General features: G+C 37.5%; 3 protein-coding genes across 4 annotated transcripts; 2 read left to right on the top strand and 1 right to left on the bottom strand.

Annotated features, from left to right (window-relative positions):
• Window positions 1–3213: 3213 nt before the first annotated feature.
• On the top strand, window positions 3214–16775 carry LOC306876988 (ribonuclease H2 subunit B-like). 2 transcript variants are annotated; one of them, XM_079428489.1, is made up of 12 exons: window positions 3214–3381; window positions 3615–3686; window positions 3806–3913; window positions 4042–4118; window positions 4447–4561; window positions 4668–4732; window positions 4821–4923; window positions 5001–5082; window positions 13771–13816; window positions 14110–14187; window positions 14407–14517; window positions 16492–16775. In XM_079428489.1, exons 1-11 carry the CDS (start codon window positions 3318–3320, stop codon window positions 14515–14517), a joined length of 921 nt encoding a protein of 306 aa, XP_079284615.1. In that variant the 5' UTR covers window positions 3214–3317; the 3' UTR covers window positions 16492–16775. The 2 variants fall into 2 exon arrangements, with proteins under 2 accessions (XP_079284615.1, XP_079284616.1); XM_079428490.1 differs by lacking the exon at window positions 16492–16775 and adding an exon at window positions 16349–16458 and having other exon boundaries at window positions 3215–3381.
• Window positions 16423–18037, bottom strand: LOC306876990 (uncharacterized protein C13orf42-like; the record flags this gene model as incomplete). The annotated part of the gene is made up of 3 exons (XM_079428492.1): window positions 16423–16673; window positions 16881–17025; window positions 17624–18037. The coding sequence occupies 3 exons, from the start codon at window positions 18035–18037 to the stop codon at window positions 16423–16425; spliced, it is 810 nt and encodes a 269-aa protein (XP_079284618.1).
• A 2414-nt stretch (window positions 18038–20451) lies between these two features.
• On the top strand, window positions 20452–24399 carry LOC306876997 (TLR adapter interacting with SLC15A4 on the lysosome-like). Its single transcript, XM_079428500.1, has 2 exons — window positions 20452–20817; window positions 23393–24399. The coding sequence occupies exon 2, from the start codon at window positions 23393–23395 to the stop codon at window positions 24212–24214; it is 822 nt and encodes a 273-aa protein (XP_079284626.1). The 5' UTR covers window positions 20452–20817; the 3' UTR covers window positions 24215–24399.
• Window positions 24400–25550: the final 1151 nt, after the last annotated feature.

Genomic DNA, 25550 nt, shown 5'->3' with positions numbered 1-25550 from the left:
GTTGAAAGTAAAAGCCTAGCTCGTATTATAATAGCGACATTGTTTTAACTTACATTTTTCATTTTTACTACCAATTAGTCAAAACAAATTTCCTGTCGCTACGAGTCATATGATAGATCCAATAGATCACGCTCAGTTGGACCTGTAATGTCAAAACAAGACATTCCCAACCTATTCGACGAAAACCGACGAACTGTGGTCATTTGATGTTGTCTGATAGTATAAGTTAGCGCGTGACTTCAATCAGATGAGTGATAGTAAGATTACACGGTGTCAACTTTGTGGACCAATGTGCAAGAGTTGGAAAACATTGTGTGGGCTGCTACTTCGCTTCAGGGAATGCTGTGTGTGTGCAAAAGTAAAACTAAAAACCCCTGTAAAATGGCACTATTTTCTTTACAGCAATGTTATGGGAGCATGTTAATGTGCAAGGTGTGTTTGCCTAATTTTGCATGTGTGTGGGAGGAGGTAAGGCTCAGATGCAAAATAAGAATCGTTATTCTGATCTGTTCCATCAACCAGTTTATAAAACAGAGCAACAAGTCAGATGTGTATATAACAAGCTTTAGTTGAAAATGTCACTGTGTGCCTTGTAGCTGTGCCTCTTTTTTTTCCAACCAGATTTCATTCTGTCTGACTCTTACGACACTAATGGAGTTACTCAATATTGGTGTCTGTGTCATATCTCTGTGGAAGTGAGAAAAAGAACAGAGAGGGTGCAATGAACCTCGTTACTAATAGGTTTTTTTATAAACAGATTGGTACATGAGTGATGGTAAAGACATGTTAATCAGAATAATATTTAAAAATGTTTAGAATTCATGTGATATTAAATAAGATTTCAAATAGATTGAAAATGTAAACTGTGATGGACTTTTTGTTTAGAAAATTATGGCATCTGACAATTGAATATGCAGTATGTATATAACTTCTCTTTGATGTATAATTTCTTGTACAGCTGGGATGTCCTGGAGCCCCTCCTCCCCCTCCACCATGTCCTTGCTCAGCAGACCTTGGCTGACCTGAATACTTCAGACTTATAGTAGAGCAGGGTTCCCTGATTCTTAATCAGCAACACATGAATGCACACACATTGGTTAGCTGTTTTAATGAGTGACACAAGTGCAAAAAGACACATTTTCCCTCTCACACAATATGAGAGATAAAGTGAGTGATAAAGACAGAGGGAATCGTCAGACATTTTAAGCTGAGACACAGTTTGTCGAAGTAGCCTACAGACTCAGCGACAACAGTGTATTTGTTGTAAGATCCTGAAAACCAAAAGAGAAAAAGAGCAACTGTAACGCATTCTACATGACATACTGCTCAGCATATAGACTACTGCTTTGATTTATAAGCCATATCTCTGTTCATGCCATTTAGTTTTTATAAAGCATTTGTTATTTTTATTGTACTTTGTCTTATTTTTACCAATTTTTTAAGGCTTTTTCCCCTGTGATATGTTTGCAGGCTATAATGGTTGAATGCTTTGATTATTGTTAATCTGTTGTGCCAAAAAAGCTTCTTTCTGATTGATATAGCTAATATAAGATCATTATGACGGCTTAGAGCATGTCAAGAACTTTCATGCCGGTAATAAACTAACAATAATAAGTCAATTTTGTCGAAGGGCATTACTTTATGCATTTTCAAGACACTGGCGCCATCTTGAGGTTACTCTGAGAAACATAAATTTTGTTTGGAGGATGCATGCTACATGTTTGATATTTTTGTGCTGAAAATCTTTTTGCTGATTAATGCCGCTGCAAGATTAATCTTTAATGAGCCGAAAATAATGCACGTCACGCCTCTGTTCATCAATTTGCACTGGCTACCAATAGCTGCTCGCATTAAATTCAAGGCATTAATGTTTGCCTACAGAACCACCTCCGGCTCTGCACCCCTTTACCTAAATTCATTACTTCAGACTTATGTGCCCTCTAGAAGCTTGCGTTCTTCAAGTGAACGACGCATTATTGTACCATCCCAAAGACACACAAAAACACTTTCACTGACTTTTTCATGAACTGTTCCCATCTGGAGGAATGACCTGCAAAACTCAATCCGAGCAGCTGCATCCTTAGCCATCTTCAAGAAACGGCTAAAAACACATCTGTTCCATCTTTACTTGACCCTCTAACTCTAGCACTCTCTATTCTAATTTTATTTTATCTATATGTATTTTTATTTAAAAAAAATAAATAAAATAATAATAATAATAATAATGATCTGTACTGCGTTAGGCTAACCGAGACCTGTCATAGCACTTGCACGTTGTTGCTCTTTTGTTGGTTTTGATTGCTTCTTATGTCCTCATTTGTAAGTCGCTTTGGATAAAAGCGTCTGCTAAATGACTAAATAAATAAATAAAATCGTTCATTATATTAAACGTATTGTCTTTGGCCACAAATCGTCGAGACATGGTATAAAACATGTCCCATAACTTAACTTGCGTTTAAATAATGTACATAAAATATTTTCACTTAATTTCCACATTTAAATTTTTCTTGTCAGAAATGTAGCATACCATTTGATTTGATTTGGTCAATTATATTATCACTCACCTTTTAGCCATTATTTCATTTTTCTCAGTATTTATTATGCTACATAACTATAGCATTTTACAGAAAACCACTATTCTGTGAAGACAAAGCTGATTTGTTTATCTTTGGGTTCTGCCTCTCATTTTTTTTTTAAAGGTAAACAGATTAATCCAGAATTACAATTTTTTTGATTCACAAAATATTCTTGTTTTTTGTTTTGTACCAGTGTTTTCGGCAAACGTATTTAAAGCATATTACTGTCATTTAAATAGGCGACCAACAGATTACATACATTGTAAATAAGGTAAATATGCACAGCCAGATGTGTTGACTACAACTATCATGTCACGCAAAATAATTACGAAACAATGCGAAGAATATTGAGAAAGATCTTCCAACTTCACTGGTGCCAAAAATAAATGTGCTACTATGTCTTTAAGAAATGCTGGGCGACTGTACCATTTTGAGAGAGGGGTGGTTGTTGACGCAGTTTCAAATTGGGCGCTGTTTTCTTTTCACATTAACTAAAGATTTTGGATAAGATATATTTATTTAATACCAATATTGAAAAAAATGTATTATACATGCTTAGCCAGACGCAAAGTTGTATCAGAATAAAACGTCACTTCGCGTTGAACACCTGTCTACACTGTACACATATTTTTGCCGCCATTTTTCTGGAGGCAGAACCTCAACTAACAGAGGTTGCGTTGTTACTTTATTTTCATCAGACAACCAGTTGACACAGTTTAATGGTTTAAGTCAGTCCTGGAAATGACTACTAAAAAGAAACGTTCTGCGCACACCGACAACGACAGCTGGGTTGCCATTGCTTCAGGTAACTTACCTTACATTTTCAAGTTTATTGTGTTGCATGTTACACACGTGTTCTTGCAGAAACATTGCATACACAGTCTTTACTGCACAACTTATTTTACTGAGGCTTTGTAATAATGACAAATGTTGCAAACTATAGGGTCAGTATACTTTTAAGCCCACCTAAATCTCCATGCTATTCTGTTTTCTTTTAATAAATCTAATTTAAATATTGTTTTCACCCTTCACTTTCAGATTCAGCACTGGACACAAGCAGGTCTGAAGAGGGAGACCCGTCCTTCATCAAACTAAAGAATCCTGCTACAGGTATTACTATATCAATTACATTAACAGCAGTTTAGTAGTATGTAGTGGTGATGTCTATCAGAGGTTTATCTAAATAAACTGCAACTGACTGACAGTTCTGCCTTTATTTGTGAGTGCAGGCAGTTCTTCACTGTACCTGTTTGGCTGTGGCTATGTCAGTGTTAATGAAGTAAAAGCCTTTTCTGAAGACTTTCGGTCTTGGTTCATTGGACAGAAAGTGCAAAGAGGTAAGCTTTCCTTACAGAACATAAGCTATCCATTTGAAATGTGATTATCATTTACATGCTCAACGTTTAGTAATCTGCTGATGACATCTAAATTAACTAATTGTTCACTTTTGTATCTGTGTCCTCAGATGGTAGACTGCTGTATTTGACTCCCATTGATCCTTTATTTCTGCTGTTACCATACATTAGCAGTACTGCCACCGAGGTTAACGATTCATTAAAATGCAATTATTACAATAAGGCCCGGTTTCACAAACGGGGCTTAACTTAAGCCAGGACTAGGCATTAGTTAAATTAAGATATTTAAGCAACTTTTTACAAAAATGCCTTGGAAGAAAACATTAAGGTGTGCATCTTGACACAGAACGATGACATATTTTAATGATATTTTAAGATATGTCAGAGCAAAACATTTTCAATTGAGAGAGCTCAAACGTGCATTTTATTCTGGGACTAGCTTAAACCTTGTCTGTGAAATCAGGGGTAAAAGTCATTAATGAGCTTCATCTGTAATGACCGCACTCTTCTTATAGGGAAAGTTCCAGCCGGTGAAGCAGATGATTATGGATGAGGATTATCCTGAATGCACAAGACTTCTGCATTGCAAACAGGGACTGGATTCCCTTCATCATGTGGCTGATGAGAAAGGTGTGTGTTTGAATCTATAGGCACATATAGGCCGAATTAGTTACAGTGATACAGTGTGCTGTCCAAAGTTTGTGTTGTGGAAAAAAATGGAATCCTCTTTTTTCAGAGGTAGGCGGTTTAAAGTTTCACAGATATAACCAGGAGAAGACCTTGGAGTGGCTCAAGAAAAAGGTTTATAAAATGTTTAACTTGTATAAGAATCATACATTTTATCAACAATGAGTATTTAAGTTGCATTTTTTTTTTTTAAATGTCTCAGGTCCAACGCACAGTAATAATACTCAAGAAGAGCAACATATCTGTGGGTGGAGGAGTGAAATCCAGCATGTTCGTTAGAGTGAAACATGAAGAGGCTACTGAAGGTAAAAGGATAAATAAATATGGTTAGATTGTTTGTATGGATTATTTACTAATGTTAGTGTATTTGTTATTCTTTTAGAGGACTACTTGCGTTATGCACATGGTCTCATATCAGAGTACATCAGTGAAGACCTGAGCAAAGCTCTCCTCAAGCATCTGCAGTATGTACACCTACACTGATCGTTCACATCACCTCACAAATAGTGGCTGACTGATGTATATTGCCAAGGCCAATATATTGGCTGATATTTGGAATTTTTTTAAATTATTGGCATCAGCCAGTAATTTGTTTCTGTTTGGTGATATACCAGATGTGCAACTTTTAATTTGACTAGCTCCTAAATGTACAACGCTCCTTTGTTAGTTTACTATCTCCGTTTAACAGTTCTGGGCCCGTATTCACAAAACCTTTTATCTTACCACTTAGAGTTCTCCTAAATAGCAGTAAAAGTTTTTCAATCAATCAAACTTTATTTATAAAGCACTTTAAAAACACCTAAGTGGACCAAAGTGCTGAACAGTGCTGAAAATAAAACTCATACAAACATAAAATACAATTAAAACAACGTTAAGAGGCAACATTAAAAAAAATTAAATCAACATCAGGTGTCAAAGGCCAAGGAAAAAAGATATGTTTTAAGAGATGTTTTAAATAAAGACAATGAAGAGGCCTGCCTAATGGGCAGAGGCAAATCATTCCATAATTTAGGAGCTGCCACAGCAAAGGCACGGTCCCCTCTAAGCTTACGCTTTGTTTTTGGCACATTCAGGAACAGCTGATCAGCTGACCTAAGAGAACGGGTAGGCATGTAAGGGTGTAGCAGCTCAGAAATGTAAGGTGGGGCATGCCCATTTAGGGATTTAAAAACAAATAGAAGAATTTTAAATTGAATCCTAAAATGTACGGGCAGCCAGTGAAGCGAAGCTAAAATGGGGGAAATATGCTCATTTACGTGTTCCAGTTAAAAGACGCGCTGCAGCGTTTTGGACCATCTGCAAACGAGCAACAGAGGACCCAATGCATTACAGTAATCCAGCCGAGTGGTTACAAAGGCATGGATCACTTGCCTTGGAAGATACGGCTTTATCTTGACCAGCTGCCTCAGTTGGAAAAAACTTGATTTAACTACTGCCCTGATCTGACTGCCGAACTTAAGATCTGAGTCAATTTTCACTCCTAAGTTAGTGATGGTTGGCATGATGTACTGAGCCAAGGCACCTAAATCAGCCACAGGGGTCCCAGTGGTCCCACCAAAAACCATCACTTCTGTCTTGTTTTCATTGAAACTTAAAAAATGAAGAGCCATCCATGCCTTTATATCGTCAAGACAAGCAAGTAACGATCTAATAGTGTCATTCTTTCTAAGTGGAACATAAATCTGGCTATCATCCGCATAACAATGGAATGGCAAGCCATGCTTCCTGATTATTGAACCAAGGGGGAGCAAATAAAGAGAGAAAAAAACTCTTTTTAGCTAAGGGTTTTCTCTTGAAACCTATTCACTGCTGAGACAAACATTTACTAAGGAATAGAGAGAAGTCTTAAGCTAAGAGTAAGGGCGGGGTTGACCTTATTGCTATGGATGACATCAGCATACTAACTATGCACACAGTGATTGGCTGATAGGGGTCTCTGACAGAGATTTATTCATAGAAATATTGTCGAGCACGATATTAAGTTGCCATATCAAAATAAAGGTTTTAAAAATAATGTTAATTGCCACATTCAAATAAAGATTTTAACATTCAGGCTAAGTGTCACTAATTAAACAAATATATGTTCAGCTAATTTGCAGGGGCGGTTCTAGGATTTCATCTTTAGGGGGGCTTAGCCCTCAGAGATACAAATTACCTAAATAAACAGTATTTTACTACGCTTATGAAAACAATTACCTATTAAAATGACAGAAGTTACTTAGTGAGTGATTCGTGTTTTTCTTTTGTTGTTTGATTAACATTATTAGGCTAATATAAGAAGTGCATACTGACAAACATCCAATATTTTCTTAACGGTTTATGTTTAAGATGTAGCCGACTGCGTTTACTTTTACTTGTGACATAATATTTAGTGTATTTGCTTATTTGCTCGAGAGGATGCGAAAGTGAATGACAGTCTCATGCAAGTTCGTTTCAATGGCACAATTTTCTGTTTCTGTTTGGTGTGCTATTTATATGCAAAAACTGACTTTGGCATGCATATGAGACACAATGATTAGGTATAGGGGTGTGGGCAAGGTGTGTATCATAAGCACACCAAATAGAAACAGAAATTTGTGCCATTGAAACGCACTTTCATGAGACCATGCTGGTGTGCTGTCTGTGAAGTGCCTCTCAGTGCATGCGCTCTTCATTCAAATGTGTGAGCGCACATTAACGATCTATCACAGTGCGTGATTACCACATTGAGATCGATAAATGAGCGAGAATGATAAACTTTCTTGAGGAAGCAGCACTGGCCTGATCATTCAGATAGCTGATTATAGTTTTAGGGGGGCTGAGATGACAAACAGGGGGGCTGAAGCCCACTTAAAAAGGGTCTAGAACCGCCCTTGGCTAATTGTCAGTCTCTTACATGTATGCTTCTCGTAGTGGATGCATATAAACCGCCTTTTAATTAACAGAGTAGAATAATCGTGGCTGATAGTAAGACATGCAAACGTAAAAGAAAACCAAACTGGACGCAAGAACAGCTGTAACTTCTTGCCCAACTGGTTAAAGGATTAGTTCACTTTTAAAAAAACTTTTGCTGATAATTTACTCACCCCCATATCATCCAAGATGTCCATGTCTTTCTTTCTTCAGTCGAAAAGAAATTAAGGTTTTTGATGAAAACATTTCTCCATATAATGGACATCAATGGGACCCAAACGGTTCAAGGTCCAAATGACAGTTTCAGTGCAGCTTCAAAGGGCTTTAAACGATACCAGACGATGAATAAGGGTGTTATCTAGCGAAACGATCGGTCATTTAAAAAATAAATAAAAAAGTTTGTTTTATAAGCACAAATGCTCGCCTTGCTCTGTTCTGTGATGCGCATTCGTGACGTCATGTAATACGCAATTACGTGGAAAAGGTCAAAATTACGCATCTGTCAAAGCCCCTGACAGGGCAAGCAATTAGCTTATAATAAAGAATTCTCATGTTTTGGGCAGCTTGGGTCACTTAAATTCTTTTTCCTGCACTATTGCACTATTTTTTTTAGATACATTTTGTCCATAGAAATGCGCTGTAAGTTGACGCGACTGAAGTTGGACTTGCACTTTGGGCAGACCCAACTAATCGATAATGAGAATCGTTGTCGATTTTCATTATCGATAATAATCGATTTTATTGATTAGTTGTTGCAGCCCTACAAATATAGTGTAATGACATTCCATTACTCCTTTAATACATTTAATACAATAAATTTGATATAAATACCCCACATTTCTGCCACAACACCATGGTGCATTTAGTGTTACTACAGTAAATCCATGGTAAACGATGGCGACTTGTAGATTGAAAAGCCTTCTTACTGTATCGTTGCACACAGTGTTTTTCTGCTGTTTGTCAGCGCTGGTGTATCTGTATTTAAACTAGTTTATATCAGTTGACTGATATGGACTGATACTGGTTTATATCAGTCATTTGTGTTCTTCTCACTGGCTCTCACAGCGCTGTTTAGTGGTTGTGTGATCGGTGAGTAAACACATCTGCTCTAGTCAGCTCGCTCTGCACTGCGTGCCTCTGTTTGAACCGAGTGGATATGGTCCGTGTGGCGCGGTTCAAATGAGTAGCGCTGTTTTGTTCAGCTTTTCCCGCATAAACATCGAATTTGTTTTATCAAGGACAATTATATTGCTATAATTATAGTTATCGTTTTATCGCCCAGCCCTACCTCAAAGTATATCTGCTCCCGCAACCCCGCTGTGAACTCTGGCACCCCCCAGGTTGAAAAACATTGGTTTAAATGATTCGGTTGCAATGACTCCCTTAAGTGACTTGCTGCCACCTACTGGCAGTTTTAATTTCACATTTAAGGTACCTTTTTAATTTTTTAAATAATTTCAAACATAATTTTTCAATGTTTTATGTTTAAAATAGCAAAACATTATTTATGCATTTGTAACTGCAGGTTAAAGTATTCATGTCCCTCAGAGCTGCATTAAACTGTGTAAATGCATCTAAATGTCACTTCTAATGTAGCTTCTGTGTTTCCTCTGCATTGCAAAGATCTATTTTTTATACTGATTTCATTTGCTTGGTAACAACCCAAATGTAAGAATTTGACTCAAAAGAGGGTGCACACTTTTAGAAAAACATGGCTTTAAGGAAAAAATGCCCATGACTTGTTGGAAATGATTAATTTATATCACTGCTGTGAACTGACCACACAGACTGAAGAATATCAAAAAATTCAGTCAGCTGTCAGCACAATAACACACTCAGCAAAATACTGTCTAATTATCATTATCGAGATATCATTTTTTGTCAACATTGCACACCCCTAATTTGTTAACTGATATAATAATTTATTGATTATATTTGTTTAAATTAATGTAATAATACTTTTGACGTGTCCATTTTCTTAAAAATGATTTAAAGGCTGAAATCGAGCGTAGCGTTAGTTCTGGCAGGTCATGTTAGTGAAGCTCGCATCAGCTGACTCTCAGCTGATCCCCATCTCCCTATAGGAATACGACTCCTATCTAAGCATCCATATATAAGGTCGTCAGTATTATCAGCAGTTTTTGCATTGTTCAATAGCTAATTGCCCTCCTCCATCCCCAACTCCTCCTCTGTTAGTCAGGATCCAGCCTTCTGATTCTCTTTTGAATCAGACAAATTCAAAAATGTGTACATAAAATTACTGAACTTTTTAACAAATCTGCAATACTTTTGTTGGTTCTGTTCTGTTTACCCTGGGGGGGTTATCGATGCTCTCCCTGCTCTCATCCATGCTAGGCTGCATGGATGCACAGAGAGTTCTTGCCCAGAACAGAACCATACCGCCAATCCAAACTGTATGCTAATTGTCAATCATCTTTGACGATTGTGGTCCTGACAGAAATGTAAAGTTTATCATTTTATAAAACTTAGTTTTTTTCTGAAAACTTGTATCTGAACTGTAAATTATGCTTTTTACAGTAATTTTACAGTTTAATATCTATAGACATTGCCCTACCCCGCTCATAGGGTATTAATTATATTTGTGCAGGTCTTAGAAAGGTCTTAAATCTGAACTTAAAAATCCTGCAGAAACCCTGCCGCAAGATCTCCGTTCATCTTCGGAACACAAATTAAGATATTTTTTATGGAATCTGAGAGCTTTCAGACCCTCCCATAGACAGCAAGGGTTCTTACACGATCAAGGTCCAGAAACGTAGCAAGGAGATCGGTGAAATAGTCCATGTGATATCAGGGGTTCAACCGTAGTTTTACGAGAATACTTTTTGTTTTTGTTAACAACTGTTTGAGTTTTATTTTGTGGAACAGTAGTACAAAACAAAAAGCTGTACAAATTTAAAACCCACCCCAACCCATCCCACCCCTTGGTAGACTTTAAAAAAATAATAACATAAATAATAATAATAAACACATTAATTAATATTAATAGACAAATAACAATACAATTATTTTTACAAAGATTTTAGAAAAGATACAACATTAAATCCATTAGATTCATGTATACGAGAAGTAGAGAGTTCCATCGAGATGATGTCCAACAAAAACACAGTCCAGGTTCGTCTGTCCATTGTGTGAGGAGGATTCCAACGGTTGACCAGCATTTTTTTTGCTGCTGTGAGAGCAGCTAACAGTAAAGATCTCTGTTGGACGGACAAGGTGAAGTCCCAAAAGTCATTCATGAAAAAATGTCCCGGAGTCAAACATATCTCAGTACCCAATAAATATGATAGGTCCTGTGAGAGCCGAGTCTAAAAAGGTGAGAGCCTAGGGCAAATGCAAAAACGTGCCTAAAACTCCTTGGGAACAGAGATTACACTTAGAAGACGACAGATTCATATAAAAACGTTTCATTGGAGTCAGGTAAACCCTATGCAGCAATTTCCAATGAATAATTTGGTGATTAGGGTTTTTAGAAGACAATTTAAACCTACCCCATACCTGATCGGAAAATAAAACATGCACATCCTCATTTAGATCCTTAGCCCAAACAGTTGTAATAGATAAAGGTTTGTATGAACGCTCAAGAAGAAAGATGACTGAAGCAGAGGAGGGAGATTCCTCAGAAGGAAGGATTAGTTTGCGCAAAGGGTGAACAGGCAGTTGAGAGTTCCAAGGCACCCGCATGCATAGAAAACAAAAATAATGACTTTATTCAACAGTTTGTCTTCTCTATGTCAGCGTAGCGCCCTTTTGGAGAATATCTGCTGGACGGAAACTGCGTACACTCTTCTGAGTCAGCCGCACCACGCGGATACGTCTTCTACGAATATTTACGCTTTGATTTGAACGAAAACGGCGCATCCGGTATGCGGCTAACACAGAAGAGCGTATGCAGTTTCCGTCCAGCGGATATTCTCAAATGGCGCTAGGATGACACGGAGGAGATAAAATTGAATAAAGTTTTTTTTTTTTTTTTTTTTCCTTTTGCACACAAAGTATTCTGGTAGCTTTGTAAAATTACGGTTGAACCTCTGATGTCACATGGACTATTTTACCGATCTCCTTGCTACGTTTCTGGACTTTGATCGTGTAAGGACCCTTGCTATCTATGGAGGGTCTGAGAGCTCTGATTCCATCAAAAATATCTTAATTTGTGTTCTGAAGATGAACGGGGATGTCTTACGGTTTGGAACAACATGAGGGTGAGTAATTAATGACAGCATTTTCATTTTTGGGTGAACTATCCCTTTAAGGTACACAAAAAAAGTATTACATTGTTGCTTTATTATTTGTAATAGAAAAGCCTAATAGTTTCTCATCTACCATCAGCATTCAGCAAATACGCATTTCAATTAATCAAGTCTTTTTGTATCTATATTATATTTATATCTATTTTTATTAGTGCTGTCAGACAAATAATCGCATACAAAATAAGTTTTTGTTTGCATAATGTTTGTATTCTGTGTATATTTATTATGTATATATAAATACACATACAGAATATATTTTGAAAATATTTACATGTCTATTTTTATATTCATATAATTTATATTATAAATTTAATATAAACATAACATTTTTCTGAAATATATACTTGCATGTGTATGTATTTATATATACATAATAAATATACACAGTACACATATATTATGTAAACACAAACTTATTTTGGATGAGATTAATCGTTTGACATCACACATTTTTATATTTATATCTTTCATTTCACTAAAATTACAAATTTTGTCAAATTCAGAGATCCTCTAAAAATGTGCATTTGTAGGCTGCATAAACACACGTTAATTGTCGGTCCATGCATTTATTGCAATTATATTTTTAATTATGGAATATAATTATGCAATTATTATTATTATTTATTTCAAATGATACAGTGGTGGCCAAAACGATTAGAACGCTAGTATTTTCACCAGCTAAAAAATGGTTTTAAGTTAGGGGTGGAACGGTTCAACTTTTTCATGGTTCGGTTTGTGTCACTGTTTCGGTACGGTTCGGCATGTTTAGGGAAAAACTATACTGTCAAATAAATTTTTTTTTTTCCCCCCAATCGCTGTTGTTGTAATGTACTGGGAAGTCAGAATGTGCATCCATCAACAGAAGCATACATTAGCCGAACCCTGTTTTTTTTTTTTTTTTTTTTTTAACGTGTTATTTATAACAAACCATATTGCAGATGTGTTGTCAGATTTAAGTTGAACCGTGGTCCTAGCGCATGCCGAACTGTGTGTGGAGAACCATACAGTTAGATTTTTTTTTTTTCCGTGAACTGTTCCACCCTTAGTTTTAAGTCAGTTATTTCTATCTTTTGCTGTAGTGTGTCAGTAGGAAATAACAGTTTACATTTTCAAACATGCATTTTTTCATTAATTGTAATAATCCAGTGAGATTTTTGTATGCACAAGGAATGGCATGTAGAAACAGAACAAACTGAGACCGATTAAATCCAGAAGAACTGTGGCAACGTCTCCAAGTTGCTTCAAGAAACCTACCTGCAAAGCTCAAAAACTGTGCAAGTGCACCCAGGGCAAAAGCTGCTTTAAACACAAAGGATGGTCACACCAAATGTTTATTTATTTTAGTTAATAGAAGTCGATTGATAAAGGAAATCTATATATGACATTTTTTACAACATCCTCATTTTACAGCAATTTCACACAAGTGCCTAAAACTTTTAACAGTACTGTTGCTTTGCAGGTAGGTTTCTTAAAGTATCTTGGAGACGTTGCCACAGTTCCTCTGGATTTAGTCGGTCTCAGTTTGTTCTGTTTCTTCTTGTCATTCCAGATGGTGATCAGATCAGACTCCTTGTGCTAACAAAAATGTCATTGGATTATAACAATTGCTGGCAAAATGAATGTTTAGAAATGTAAACTGATATTTCCTACTGACACTACAGCAAAAGATAGAAATAACTGACTTAAAACCACTTTTTATCTGGCGAAAATACTAGCGTTCTAATAATTTTGGCCTCCACTGTATAATTTGTAAATGTTATGTAAAATAAATATAAATTTAATTTCAACAATTATGCATGTCTTTAAATGAAACAGTGTGATATCATATATAGCAGCTAGTGGCCTTGGCCACCCTGCTCTCTTTTGCATCGGCCATAAAAAAAAAAAGGTCCATATCCTTGTGGTCCTAGTTGACCACTACTCTGAAACATGCAGGACATTCATACAGTTATGCTTATGTAGTTATAACATTTTTGTCTCTGATGTTACAAGGTTGCCAGAGATATTCAGCCCTAAAGAGACCGAGCCGCCTTCTAAGGTACATCTTTCTGCTTGAAATGCCAGTGTTTTATAACTATTTGCATGTTACTGCCATGCTCGAGTGTTAATAGCTGAATTATGTCTGGTCTTGCTTTACTTGAATATATGCCTTGTTAATCATTTGCTTTCTGATTCCTATTTCTTAAACTCGATCACCTTGTCATTGTTTCATGCAGCATCATAAATACTTTGTTTCTGAATGTAGTTAGAGGAATGGTGTAGCAGTTCAGTTAGATTCAAAAGATCATTTGGTGTACTTGGTTTCTCTGACTGCTGTCTTGCATTCGATAGAAACGGAAACTGTCAGATAAACCAGTAGAGGCTGGGGAAGACTACACCAAGTTCAACAATGCTGATTTTGCACGAAAAGTGAGTTAGAATCGCAAACACAGTGGTGATGGGATTGATGATACAAGCATTGAAAGAAATGGCAGAACTGTCTTTTTCTCTCTGTCTATGCCTAAAAAATCATTCAGCAGTTCATGCTTCAAATACTGTTGGTCGTAAATGCATTTTTCCTGCTTTATTTTAGATACTTTGCTCCAGTTTTGATAAATCTAATATTTAAAATGTTCTATGTTATCTCAGCCACTGAAGAAGATGACTGCAGCTCAGAAGAGTCTTGCCAAAGTAGACAAAACTGGCATGAAGAGCTTGTCAGCATTCTTCAGCCCCAAAGTCAAACAAGAGAAGAACTGAGTGAGTGTTTGTCAAAACATTTTGCTAATAAAGTTATTAGAAAATAATTTCTGCTCCATTGTTTGATTTATTTGCCATTCATTATGTGCTGTGCTTAATGCAAATTGCACAAATTTTTGTATTTATTTCACTTTTGTTCACTTATTCCTTATGGAATAAACATATTAATTTCTTAAAAAACTAAACAAAACAAGTCACTGACCCCAAAATTTAAACGCTACTGTATATAACACATTCTTCATTGGTCCATGATTTAAGATGGCTTCAGTATGTAGTAGTAGTTCATTTCCTTCAACTTTACTTTTATTTGCTGATAAAGACTCATAGCACCTGTTGTTATTGTGATCTTAGTTTTTATAGTACAAAAGGGTAATACCCAATTCCTGCTTCCTTTTTTCAAAAAAAAAAAAAACAGACATTTTTAGCTCTGGATTCAAACACATGCATCTAGTTCCTCTTTATAGGCTTTAATGCTTTAAAAAAACAGTCTCACTAGTAGAAATACATCACTTGAACAGTAGCTGAAGTAGTTAACACACAATTGAGCACTCATTTGCTGCTTAGCTTACTTAACCACAAATCCTCATAGACATTATAAACATAAAAAAAGATTGTACAAACCTACACACTAAGGCACCAAGTACCCGTTTGATGGATTTATATAACGAAATGCTATAGTAAGGATTCCCAAAGTTTTACTATATTAGATTAGACTTGATTTAAAAACAAAGTAGAAGTGTTAGTTTTGCATTTGGTTAATTTAAAGGGATACTCCACCCAAAAATGAAAATTTTGTCATTAATCACTTACCCCCATGTCATTCCAAACTCGTAAAAGCTTTGTTCGTCTTCGGAACACAATTTAAGATATTTTGGATGAAAACCGGGAGGCTTGTGACTGTCCCATTGACTGCATAGTAATCAACACTGTCGAGGTCCATAAAAGTATGAAAAGCATCGTCAGAATAGTCCATCTGCCATTAGTGGTTCAATCTGAAATTAATGAAGCGACGAGAACACTTTTTCTGAGCAAAGAAAACAAAAAAAAAAAACGATTCAACAATGTCGCGTAGGGCCGTTTTGGAGAATATCCACTGGACGCAAGCAGTGTGTCAGCCGCGCCACACGGATGCGATGTTTTCATTCAATTCAAAGCGTAAACAAATGTAGAAGATGTATCCTTGTGGGTGTGGCTGACACAGAATAGCGTACGCTGCTGGCGTCCAGTGGATATTCTCCAAAATGGCACTTTGCTGACACAGAGGAGACGAATTGTTGACGAAAATCATACTTTTATGGACCTCGACAGTGTTGATTACTATGCAGTCAATGGGACAGTCACAAGCCTCCCGGTTTTCATCCAAAATATCTTAAATTGTGTTCCAAAGACAAACAAAGCTTTTACGGGTTTGGAACGGCATGGGGGTAAGTGATTAATGACAAAATTTTCATTTTGGGTTGGAGTATCCCTTTAAGACTCACCTATCATAACTAGGCAGTTAAGCCCTTGGCCTTGATGTGTTTTGCATCACTCATATGTCTGATCCCTGTCTAATTATCTGACTGGTTCATCAGATAGGTGATCCTCAGATCTGTGTTATTGTGATAAGGAAATTCCAGTTGCTCTGTCTGGAATCAGTGCGCAGGGTGATTGTTCAGTGGTTACGCTCTGTTAATGGCCTTAAGTGTTTGCTATCGCGAGCTACTGAAAAAGAGATTCTGATCTGCTGTGGATAATTTATGAAACTCTGGCAGTGAGTAAGCACTGACATTACGTCACAGAGCTCACATCTTCTGTGGTGAGTCAGATTATTCCTTATTCTTTCTTCCAGGTCCAACTTCCTGATCACACAGCTGTGAAGTTTTAGCTGTCGTCTGGGCACAAACAGTAGAACAGCTTAAGCAGCTAGTCTTTCTTTTTGAGCTTGGGTTTGAATCGCAGAGTCTGAAAGGCACTCTCCACCACTTTTGGCAGGTGGATTGGGTTTCGTTGCAGACGTCTCCTGCTGCCTGTGCTTCCCATGTCACCCTTCTGCTGGGCTGCCTGTCCGTGACTGATTTCTGAATTCTTGGGCTGTGACTCGGTCATGGAGATTCGACGAGGATCCCGAAGCACCCAGTTAGAGTGAAGGTCATGCTCACTGGTACTGGTTGCCACTATAGAAACATTAAAATGGGAGTATGGAGAGAAACAGACATAAACAATAAAAAAACTGAGGACTGAACCATGAAGGGGAAAAAAATAAATTCTTCTAGTTGACCAATTTTTCTATTAAGATGTACACATGTGCAACATTTCACAATTGCATCTTCCATGCTTCCTTTAGGGTACACTAGAGATTAAGTAATAAGCTCCACACTCACCTATGAAGTCTACGTCAGCATGCCCATTGTCCACATGTGGTTTTCGACTGTGCTCTGGATCACAGCTTGCAATGACTGCATCAAAGAACTGGAGTGTGTCTTCCTCATTTGGGATTGGTGGAGCAGAAGGTGCAGGCCTTGAAGTCTTTGAAATAAGATGACATATATTGTATGTGTGTAGTTGCATTGCACATTTAAACTAATTTCATTAGCACAGGTTCCTTCTAGGGTTTTTTGTGGCGTTTTTGACTTTGTTGATACATTTTAGAGTATAGAGACTGTTTAGAGTTGACAGGAAACGAAGTGGGAGAGAGAGGGGCGGGTCCAGCACTGTATGTCGGCTGTGTGTTAGAACTGATAAAGCACAAAACTAAAACTGTTGTACCTCTTAAAAAATGAATAAACTGGTCTAGCAATCATTATCCAAGTTTTAGAAAGTACAACAGCCAAAACTAAAACTAAAGAACGTAAAACAGTCAGACGCCTGCATTGGAATATTCTTACTTAACTCACGACTAGATTATCCTAAAGAAACTAAATTATATGTTCCATAAGACTGAACACTTTTATGTGAGACATATGTTTATGTTTTTTTTTAAAACGCAGAATTGTCAGATATAGGCTAATACAGATTTAGGTTGATAGCAGACAAATTGGCATAACTTGTTTTACTTTGCCCTAACAATGTTAAAAAATATATATTTTATGATTAAACATGTAAACCTTGTCCTGTTTGCTCTCACCTGTGCAGCTCTGTTTTGCGGTGGCCGGGGTGCGGGCTTCTTCTTGCGGGACGCGGTCTCTTTGCGCTCGCTGTTCTTGAGGTCGTTGATGCTTTTGGTGTACTGCCGCCTGAGCGCGACCAGTTCCTGTAAGTACTCTAAGCAGTTCTGGTTCTGGGAGTAGAGCCATACTCGGTCCTCTCGGCTCTGGTAGTAGTACAGGGCCGTGCTGGCCTCAACACTCACGGCGCTCACGCTCCGCTTCAGGGTGGAGTCCTGCGGCGCGCGACTACTCTCCCCCACCACGAGCATCGACGTGCTCCGGACCAGTTTGACAGTGCATGCGCTATGGTAGTCCTCATTGGGCCTGAATCGGTCCCGTGAGCGAGGTCCAAGGTGGTTCTGATGGAAAACTGCGTTGATTTTCTTAAACATCACAATCGGTGTCTGGGTGCTGCAGTTTAGTGGTTAAATATCTGGGCTGATATGAGAAAGGATGTTGGTTCAAACCCCATGAGGGATCAATCACCATTGTGCCCTTGAACAAAACACTATATACCATAAATCACTTGAAAAGCGTAAAACACGTCAAAAATGCACTTAGCTTGCTTGTTTAGTAACCTTTAAATCTATAAAATGACTTTTATTGGTGATAGTCAGCCTGTTCTGCTTCTCCATATCCCTCTCCGCGCGAAAACTTTATATCTTGAAATTCAGAAACAAGATGGAGATTTGTTGGTCGATCTTGTCCATGGTGCTGAAGTGCTGTTTTTGATCCAAACGCTTTAAGGACATATTGCAAGCGATAACTATTTCTTACTGTATGAAAGAAGTTATGGTAGGTTTCGAGCGCAGCCATGGAGACTGCGCGCGTGTAACTCTACACTAACATATGAATAATTAACCAGCGTTAGACATATTAGGCTACACACACATGTGCTGGCTATCACTGTTAGCCCTACGATGCATATGTTACATAACATGCATTTTCGAATGCATAAACATTATTTAATCAGAATGTAGATGTGTGTGCACAACTTCAGGATGCTTCAGGTAAACCATAAATCACCCTGGATAAAGGATATCCTTAATAATAGTTATTATAATCTATTTACTTTTCTAAATATAGCTTATAATTCAGAAAAAAAATATTAAACATTTATATATATATGCATAGATAAAAGATGGAAAATTAAAACTAAATTTTCCTAATCCTTTAGTTCAGACAAATATTTTTTTTTTTTGCTATAAAGTATGGACTCTTTCATGTTTTTGAACTGCATTTAAATATTCTGAATAAAAAACTTTCTTTATATCTTTAGGAAACTAAATAAGCTTATAATTCAGAACGTTATTTAACATTTACCATATGTAACTGAATATGTAGATACAAGATGGAAAAGGCTAACTATATTTGTGTTTAACCCACATACATTAACAACTTAATACAAATTTATTTTTTAAATATAAAAATAGCAAGCTAAATGTGAAAATATGACAATTAGACAATAATAGTTGTTACTAATTTAAAACCATCCTAAATGAATGCATTTAAATATATTGAAATGAACTAATGTTCTGTGATGCTTTTAGGTTTGACTTGATGGTATGTTGGAAACATTACAAAAGAACTTTGTTTTTCCTGTTACTGTAAATAAATAAATAAATAAAAACGTTAATGATGTTAAAATGACAATATATATATATTTTTTTTTTTGCTAAATTATCTGTGGATACATCTGAGACAGATGTGTCTCGTATATATTATTAGAACACATTTAATTCACATTTTAAATAATGAATTGCTGGGAAGATAAATGCAAAGATGAGTACAGATCCATGCATATTAAACAAATGCTTCAGACACTTGAGCTAGAGCCACTACGGCAGGACGGCTAAAGTTTCTGATGGGGTATTGGGTGGACTCTGGGAGATGTGTGGTCACCATTAAGGGAGCTTATTCCTTGTGTGTTTTGAAGGATCTATGGATCCTTAAATTAGACAACTTTGCTGACTAGCTGTTCTGTTACCAGACAAAACAGATATTTTCTGACAGAGTCTGGCATTAAATGCTTTTTTGTGTGTGGGAAATAGATTAAAGCACAATAATAACAAAAATAATAAAAATGGCATGACACTCTCCGCAGGTTGTTGTACGCCTTAAAACATATGAACATTTTATTGATTTTGTGATCTGAATTTTTGTCCGTCTAAACAAGTACTAATTGTTTTCAGAATAATGTCTGTTAAAATAGTGTTCTGCTTGTGCATATCTAGTGCATACTGGGAGAACATTGCGAGAAAGCCTATAATGTGCTTGCTCACTTGTTTGTTGGTTCATCAGGTAATCTTTCTTTTTATATAAGATAGATCATCACATGAATAATGAATGTAGGTGATACAGCATTTTGTCACCGACCCTTTAGCCAATTAACCACCACTACGTGGACGAGTGTTAAATCTACATGTCTAGTTTGAATTATATTGGTATTGGGGAAATGGGGAAATGAATACTCACTGTTACATAAGAATCCAAAAAGCTGCAGGTGCAAATGTTGGTTTTAGGGGAAATATGTGGTCTATAGAGACATTTTTTCATTCTAACGAAACTGCAAAATATAACAGCTGCATGAAGTATAGTAAGAGAGTTTAAGAGAAAAATAATTACAATTACAATGTGCCAATAAATACCCAGAATAGGACCATGGTCCATCACCTATTAGCACAGACAGTCCTTTAATTCACTACAGTAGCTTTTATGTTTTATATACTTAAAGTTAAAATACTATCAATTATGGAAATTACCAATGACTCCCTCTTACAAAGACAGGAAGTCTAGGGGGAAACACAGCAAAAGGAGTGGAGTGCGCTTGTCTGAGGTGTGTGGAAATACTCTTAAACTGTTGATGGCTATAGCATATTACACAAATTGCACAGCTCATTGAAGTCTATTGTAATGAATATAACAAGCATGCATCATGAGAACAGGCATGCATTAATGCACATAAATGTGATTCCAAATTTACATAGAAGACAGAATCTCAACATACTTTCACTTCCTCCCTCAGTGGAGCATAAAACTGAACAACTATAGCATAACTTTCACTTGCAGTGAAATAAAAACCATTACAGCAGTGCATACAAACGGCAGAGACTCAGAGAAAGAGACAGAACCACCGCAGCTCAACAATCAAAAATTCTTCAGAAGAAACAAGGTAAGCTTAGGAAACTTTATTTATATATATATATATATATATATATATATATATATACTGTGTGTGTGTGTGTGTGTATATATATATATATATATATATATATATATATACATATGGCCCATTGTGTGTAGTCTATCTTTATATACAGTTTATATATATATATATATACTTTATGTGTGTGTGTGTGTATATATATATATATACTATGTGTGTGTGTGTGTGTGTGTGTGTGTGTATATACTGTATGTATTTGTGTGTGTGTTTGTGTATATATATATATACTGTGTGTGTATATATATATACATATGGCCCATTGTGTGTAGTCTATCTTTATATACAGTTTATATATATATATATATACTGTGTGTGTGTGTATATACTGTATGTATGTGTGTGTATATATATATACACAGGTCCTTTTCAAAAAAATAGCATATTGTGATAAAGTTAATTATTTTCTGTAATGTACTGATAAACATTAGACTTTCATATATTTTAGATTCATTACAACACAACTGAAGTAGTTCAAGCCTTTTATTGTTTTAATATTGATGATTTTGGCATACAGCTCATGAAAACCCAAAATTCCTATCTCAAAAAATTAGCATATTTCATCCGACCAATAAAAGAAAAGGGTTTTTAATACAAAAAAAAAAAAAAAAAGTCAACCTTCAAATAATTATGTTCAGTTATGCACTCAATACTTGGTCGGGAATCCTTTTGCAGAAATGACTGCTTCAATGCGGCGTGGCATGGAGGCAATCAGCCTGTGGCACTGCTGAGGTGTTATGGAGGCCCAGGATGCTTCGAAAGCGGCCTTAAGCTCATCCAGAGTGTTGGGTCTTGCGTCTCTCAACTTTCTCTTCACAATATCCCACAGATTCTCTATGGGGTTCAGGTCAGGAGAGTTGGCAGGCCAATTGAGCACAGTAATACCATGGTCCGTAAACCATTTACCAGTGGTTTTGGCACTGTGAGCAGGTGCCAGGTCGTGCTGAAAAATGAAATCAACTCCATAAAGCTTTTCAGCAGATGGAAGCATGAAGTGCTCCAAAATCTCCTGATAGCTAGCTGCATTGACCCTGCCCTTGATAAAACACAGTGGACCAACACCAGCATCACTGACTGTGGGTACTTGACACTGGACTTCAGGCATTTTGGCATTTCCCTCTCCCCAGTCTTCCTCCAGACTCTGGCACCTTGATTTCCGAATGACATGCAAAATTTGCTTTCATCCGAAAAAAGTACTTTGGACCACTGAGCAACAGTCCAGTGCTGCTTCTCTGTAGCCCAGGTCAGGCGCTTCTGCCGCTGTTTCTGGTTCAAAAGTGGCTTGACCTGGGGAATGCGGCGCCTGTAGCCCATTTCCTGCACACGCCTGTACACGGTGGCTCTGGATGTTTCTACTCCAGACTCAGTCCACTGCTTCCGCAGGTCCCCCAAGGTCTGGAATCGGTCCTTCTCCACAATCTTCCTCAGGGTCCGGTCACCTCTTCTCGTTGTGCTGCGTTTTCTGCCACACTTTTTCCTTCCCACAGACTTCCCACTGAGGTGCCTTGATACAGCACTCTGGGAACAGCCTATTCGTTCAGAAATTTCTTTCTGTGTCTTACCCTCTTGCTTGAGGGTGTCAATGATGGCCTTCTGGACAGCAGTCAGGTCGGCAGTCTTACCCATGATTGCGGTTTTGAGTAATGAACCAGGCTGGGAGTTTTTAAAAGCCTCAGGAATCTTTTGCAGGTGTTTAGAGTTAATTAGTTGATTCAGATGATTAGGTTAATAGCTCGTTTAGAGAACCTTTTCATGATATGCAAATTTTTTGAGATAGGAATTTTGGGTTTTCATGAGCTGTATGCCAAAATCATCAATATTAAAACAATAAAAGGCTTGAACTACTTCAGTTGTGTTGTAATGAATCTAAAATATATGAAAGTCTAATGTTTATCAGTACATTACAGAAAATAATGAACTTTATCACAATATGCTAATTTTTTGAAAAGGACCTGTATATATATATATATATACTGCATGTGTGTGTGTGTGTGTGTGTGTATATATATGTATACTGCATGTATGTGTGTGTGTGTGTGTGTATATATATATATATATATATACTGTGTGTGTGTGTATATATATATATATAATATATACTGTATGTATGTGTGTGTGTGTGTATATATATATAGAATACAAAGCTAAATTATCAACATGCATACATCACTCCAGTCTTAAGTGCCATATCATCATTCAGAAATCTTTTTAAAATGCTGATTTTCTGCTGAAGAAACATTTCTTACTGCTTATTTTGTCATGTGGAAAACGTGATGCATTTTTTTCAGGATCCTAAAGAACAGCATTTATTTGAAATATCTGTGATTGAAACTTCTGTGATGTTTCTGTACTGTCACTTTTGATGAAAATAATGCACCCTTGCTCAAAGTATTTCCTTCTTTCTTTCTTTATAAAAAAACAAACTTGTAAACGCTTAAAACGCTGAAATAAACTTTTGCATGCTAGGGTCTTTTTTAAACCGCTCAGCATGAACCGATTTAATTTCTGTCTTTGTGTACTGCAGATGTTGTGTGAAGGTAAGCTGTGGAGTTTGGTGTTTGAAGCTGATCCAGAGTGTGTAAATCCTCCTACGTGCTGCACAGTCACAGCACCATCATCGTCTCCGTCGAGTTACCTACACTCAGCACAAAGCCCTGTCCACTCATCCCTAGAGAATACAACCCGGACCAAGAACCAGCAGAGTGATGCCCATACTTCCCCCACAGACCCTGCGCCAGGACGGCAACTCGCCATAGGTGTGAATATCCCCAGGCATGCGGACGCCCCAGAAACAGAGGCCTTTTTGGTGCCCTCAAGCTGCCACAGCATCTGCCAGCATTACAGCGATTTACACATTGCTGGTGGCCAGGTGCTGCCGCTCAGCCCCAGCGCAGGGGATGTACAGGGCAATCTCATTCAGGACTCCCAGACTGGGCCCTTCCTCCTGTCTGGGGATGTTCCCTCCCCCTCCCTCCTGCCTCCTCTGGTCCACGAGTACAGGAATTCGAGGCGCTGGAGGGAAGAAAGCGGGCGCGATCGTCACTCTCTTCTGCAGTTCAGCCAGCCTCTCTCTAACTCACAGCTCAACGGCTACCTGGAACAGAAGCTTTTGGAGCTGTACAAGCAGTACCTGACCGAGGGACCTGCGGTGACTAGGCCCGTCATGGCCTCTGAGCTTCTGCAGACCAGCCTGGACCAGATGACTCTCCAGCTGAGCCGTGAGCAGAACATGGAGACGGCTCGGGCCAAAGACATGCTGCTCAGCTGCCTGCTGAGAGTCACCAGCAGTTACCAGTCCAGCGAGATCAGCACTCCTCTACTGCAGATCTCCACTGAGACAAAGTGAGTTTTGTGGGAAGAGATGAAAGGAATGAGGAGAAAAAAAACTTGAAACTTACATGTTAAATCACTGAATTTTGGAAATGGTAAAGTAATAGTAATTCTGAAAATGCAAATTAAATACAATTTTTAATTCAAATGGTGTTGATTATTTGGGTTCCCACAATCATTGAAAGTCTGGATGAATAAATGAACAAAAAATAATTTGCTAAGTTTTAAAAGGTTTCATTATTTTACCTTAAAAACACTATGTAAATCAGTGTTATTTTATTATTTATGTATAATTATAGTATTTATTCATCTTTTGCATGTTCAGTTTTCATTTTAATTTTAGTAATTTTTTGTTCTTGTGTTATAATTATTAGTTTTTTAACATTTTTATATAGCCTTATTTTTATTTATTTAAAAAATTTAAGTACATATTTAGGGCCCAAGCCAGTAAGGCGCAGGGCCCTATTGTTCTTCTAAGGATTATTATTAGGGCCCAAGCCAGTAAGGCGCAGGGCCCTATTGTTCTTCTAAGGATTATTAGGGCCCAAGCCAGTAAGGCGCAGGGCCCTATTGTTCCCCTAAGGATTATTAGGGCCCAAGCCAGTAAGGCGCAGGGCCCTATTGTTCTTCTAAGGATTATTATTTTTTTTATTATTTTTTATTTCGACTATCCGGGTACTTTTGGGGGCCTTAACGTGCCCGAAAACTCTTGAAAATTGGCACGCACATTGGAACCTGCGGCCATTAGGACGCCACAGACGCTGGGACCCGGGCGTGGCACAGGGGCTCTACGGCGCCCACTGGAAGATTGTCAGAAAGCTTGATGTATAGCTCACACATACTTGCACGTATTCATATGAAACTCGGTACACATATAGAACTCATTGAGCCGAACAACTTTCACGCTGCATGTCTTAGGCTCCGCCCAACAGGAAGTCGGCTATTCAGGGCTGTTTAAAAAGCGCATGCTCTGGAATTTGATATACTCCTCTGAGGATTTCCATACGATTGCCACCAAACTCGGTGAACATGATCTCAAGACATTGGGGACGCTAAATTGCGAAGATATTTTTGATATGTCGAACGGTTTGCCCGTGGCGAGGCGATGAAGTTATGGCGAAAAATGAGACCCAGGAAATGCCTAATAACGTCCACATACATTGTATGATGTAGATCAAACTTCAATGGTTTGTTCGTTGTATGATGCCGATCGGATAGATGTGACTATTATGACTGAAAGTTATAGCGCCACCAACTGGCTGCAGGAAGTGTGTCATTTTCAAAATGCTTTGAATTCAGCATCTTATTTTTACTCGATTTGCTTCAAACTTCACCAGAATAATGTCAAAACA

This window comes from Barbus barbus (assembly GCF_936440315.1).
Source record: "Barbus barbus genome assembly, chromosome: 11".
NCBI classification, from domain to species: Eukaryota; Metazoa; Chordata; class Actinopteri; order Cypriniformes; family Cyprinidae; genus Barbus; species Barbus barbus.
Note: the sequence above shows the minus strand (reverse complement) of the source record. Positions and strands in the feature narration are given on the sequence as shown.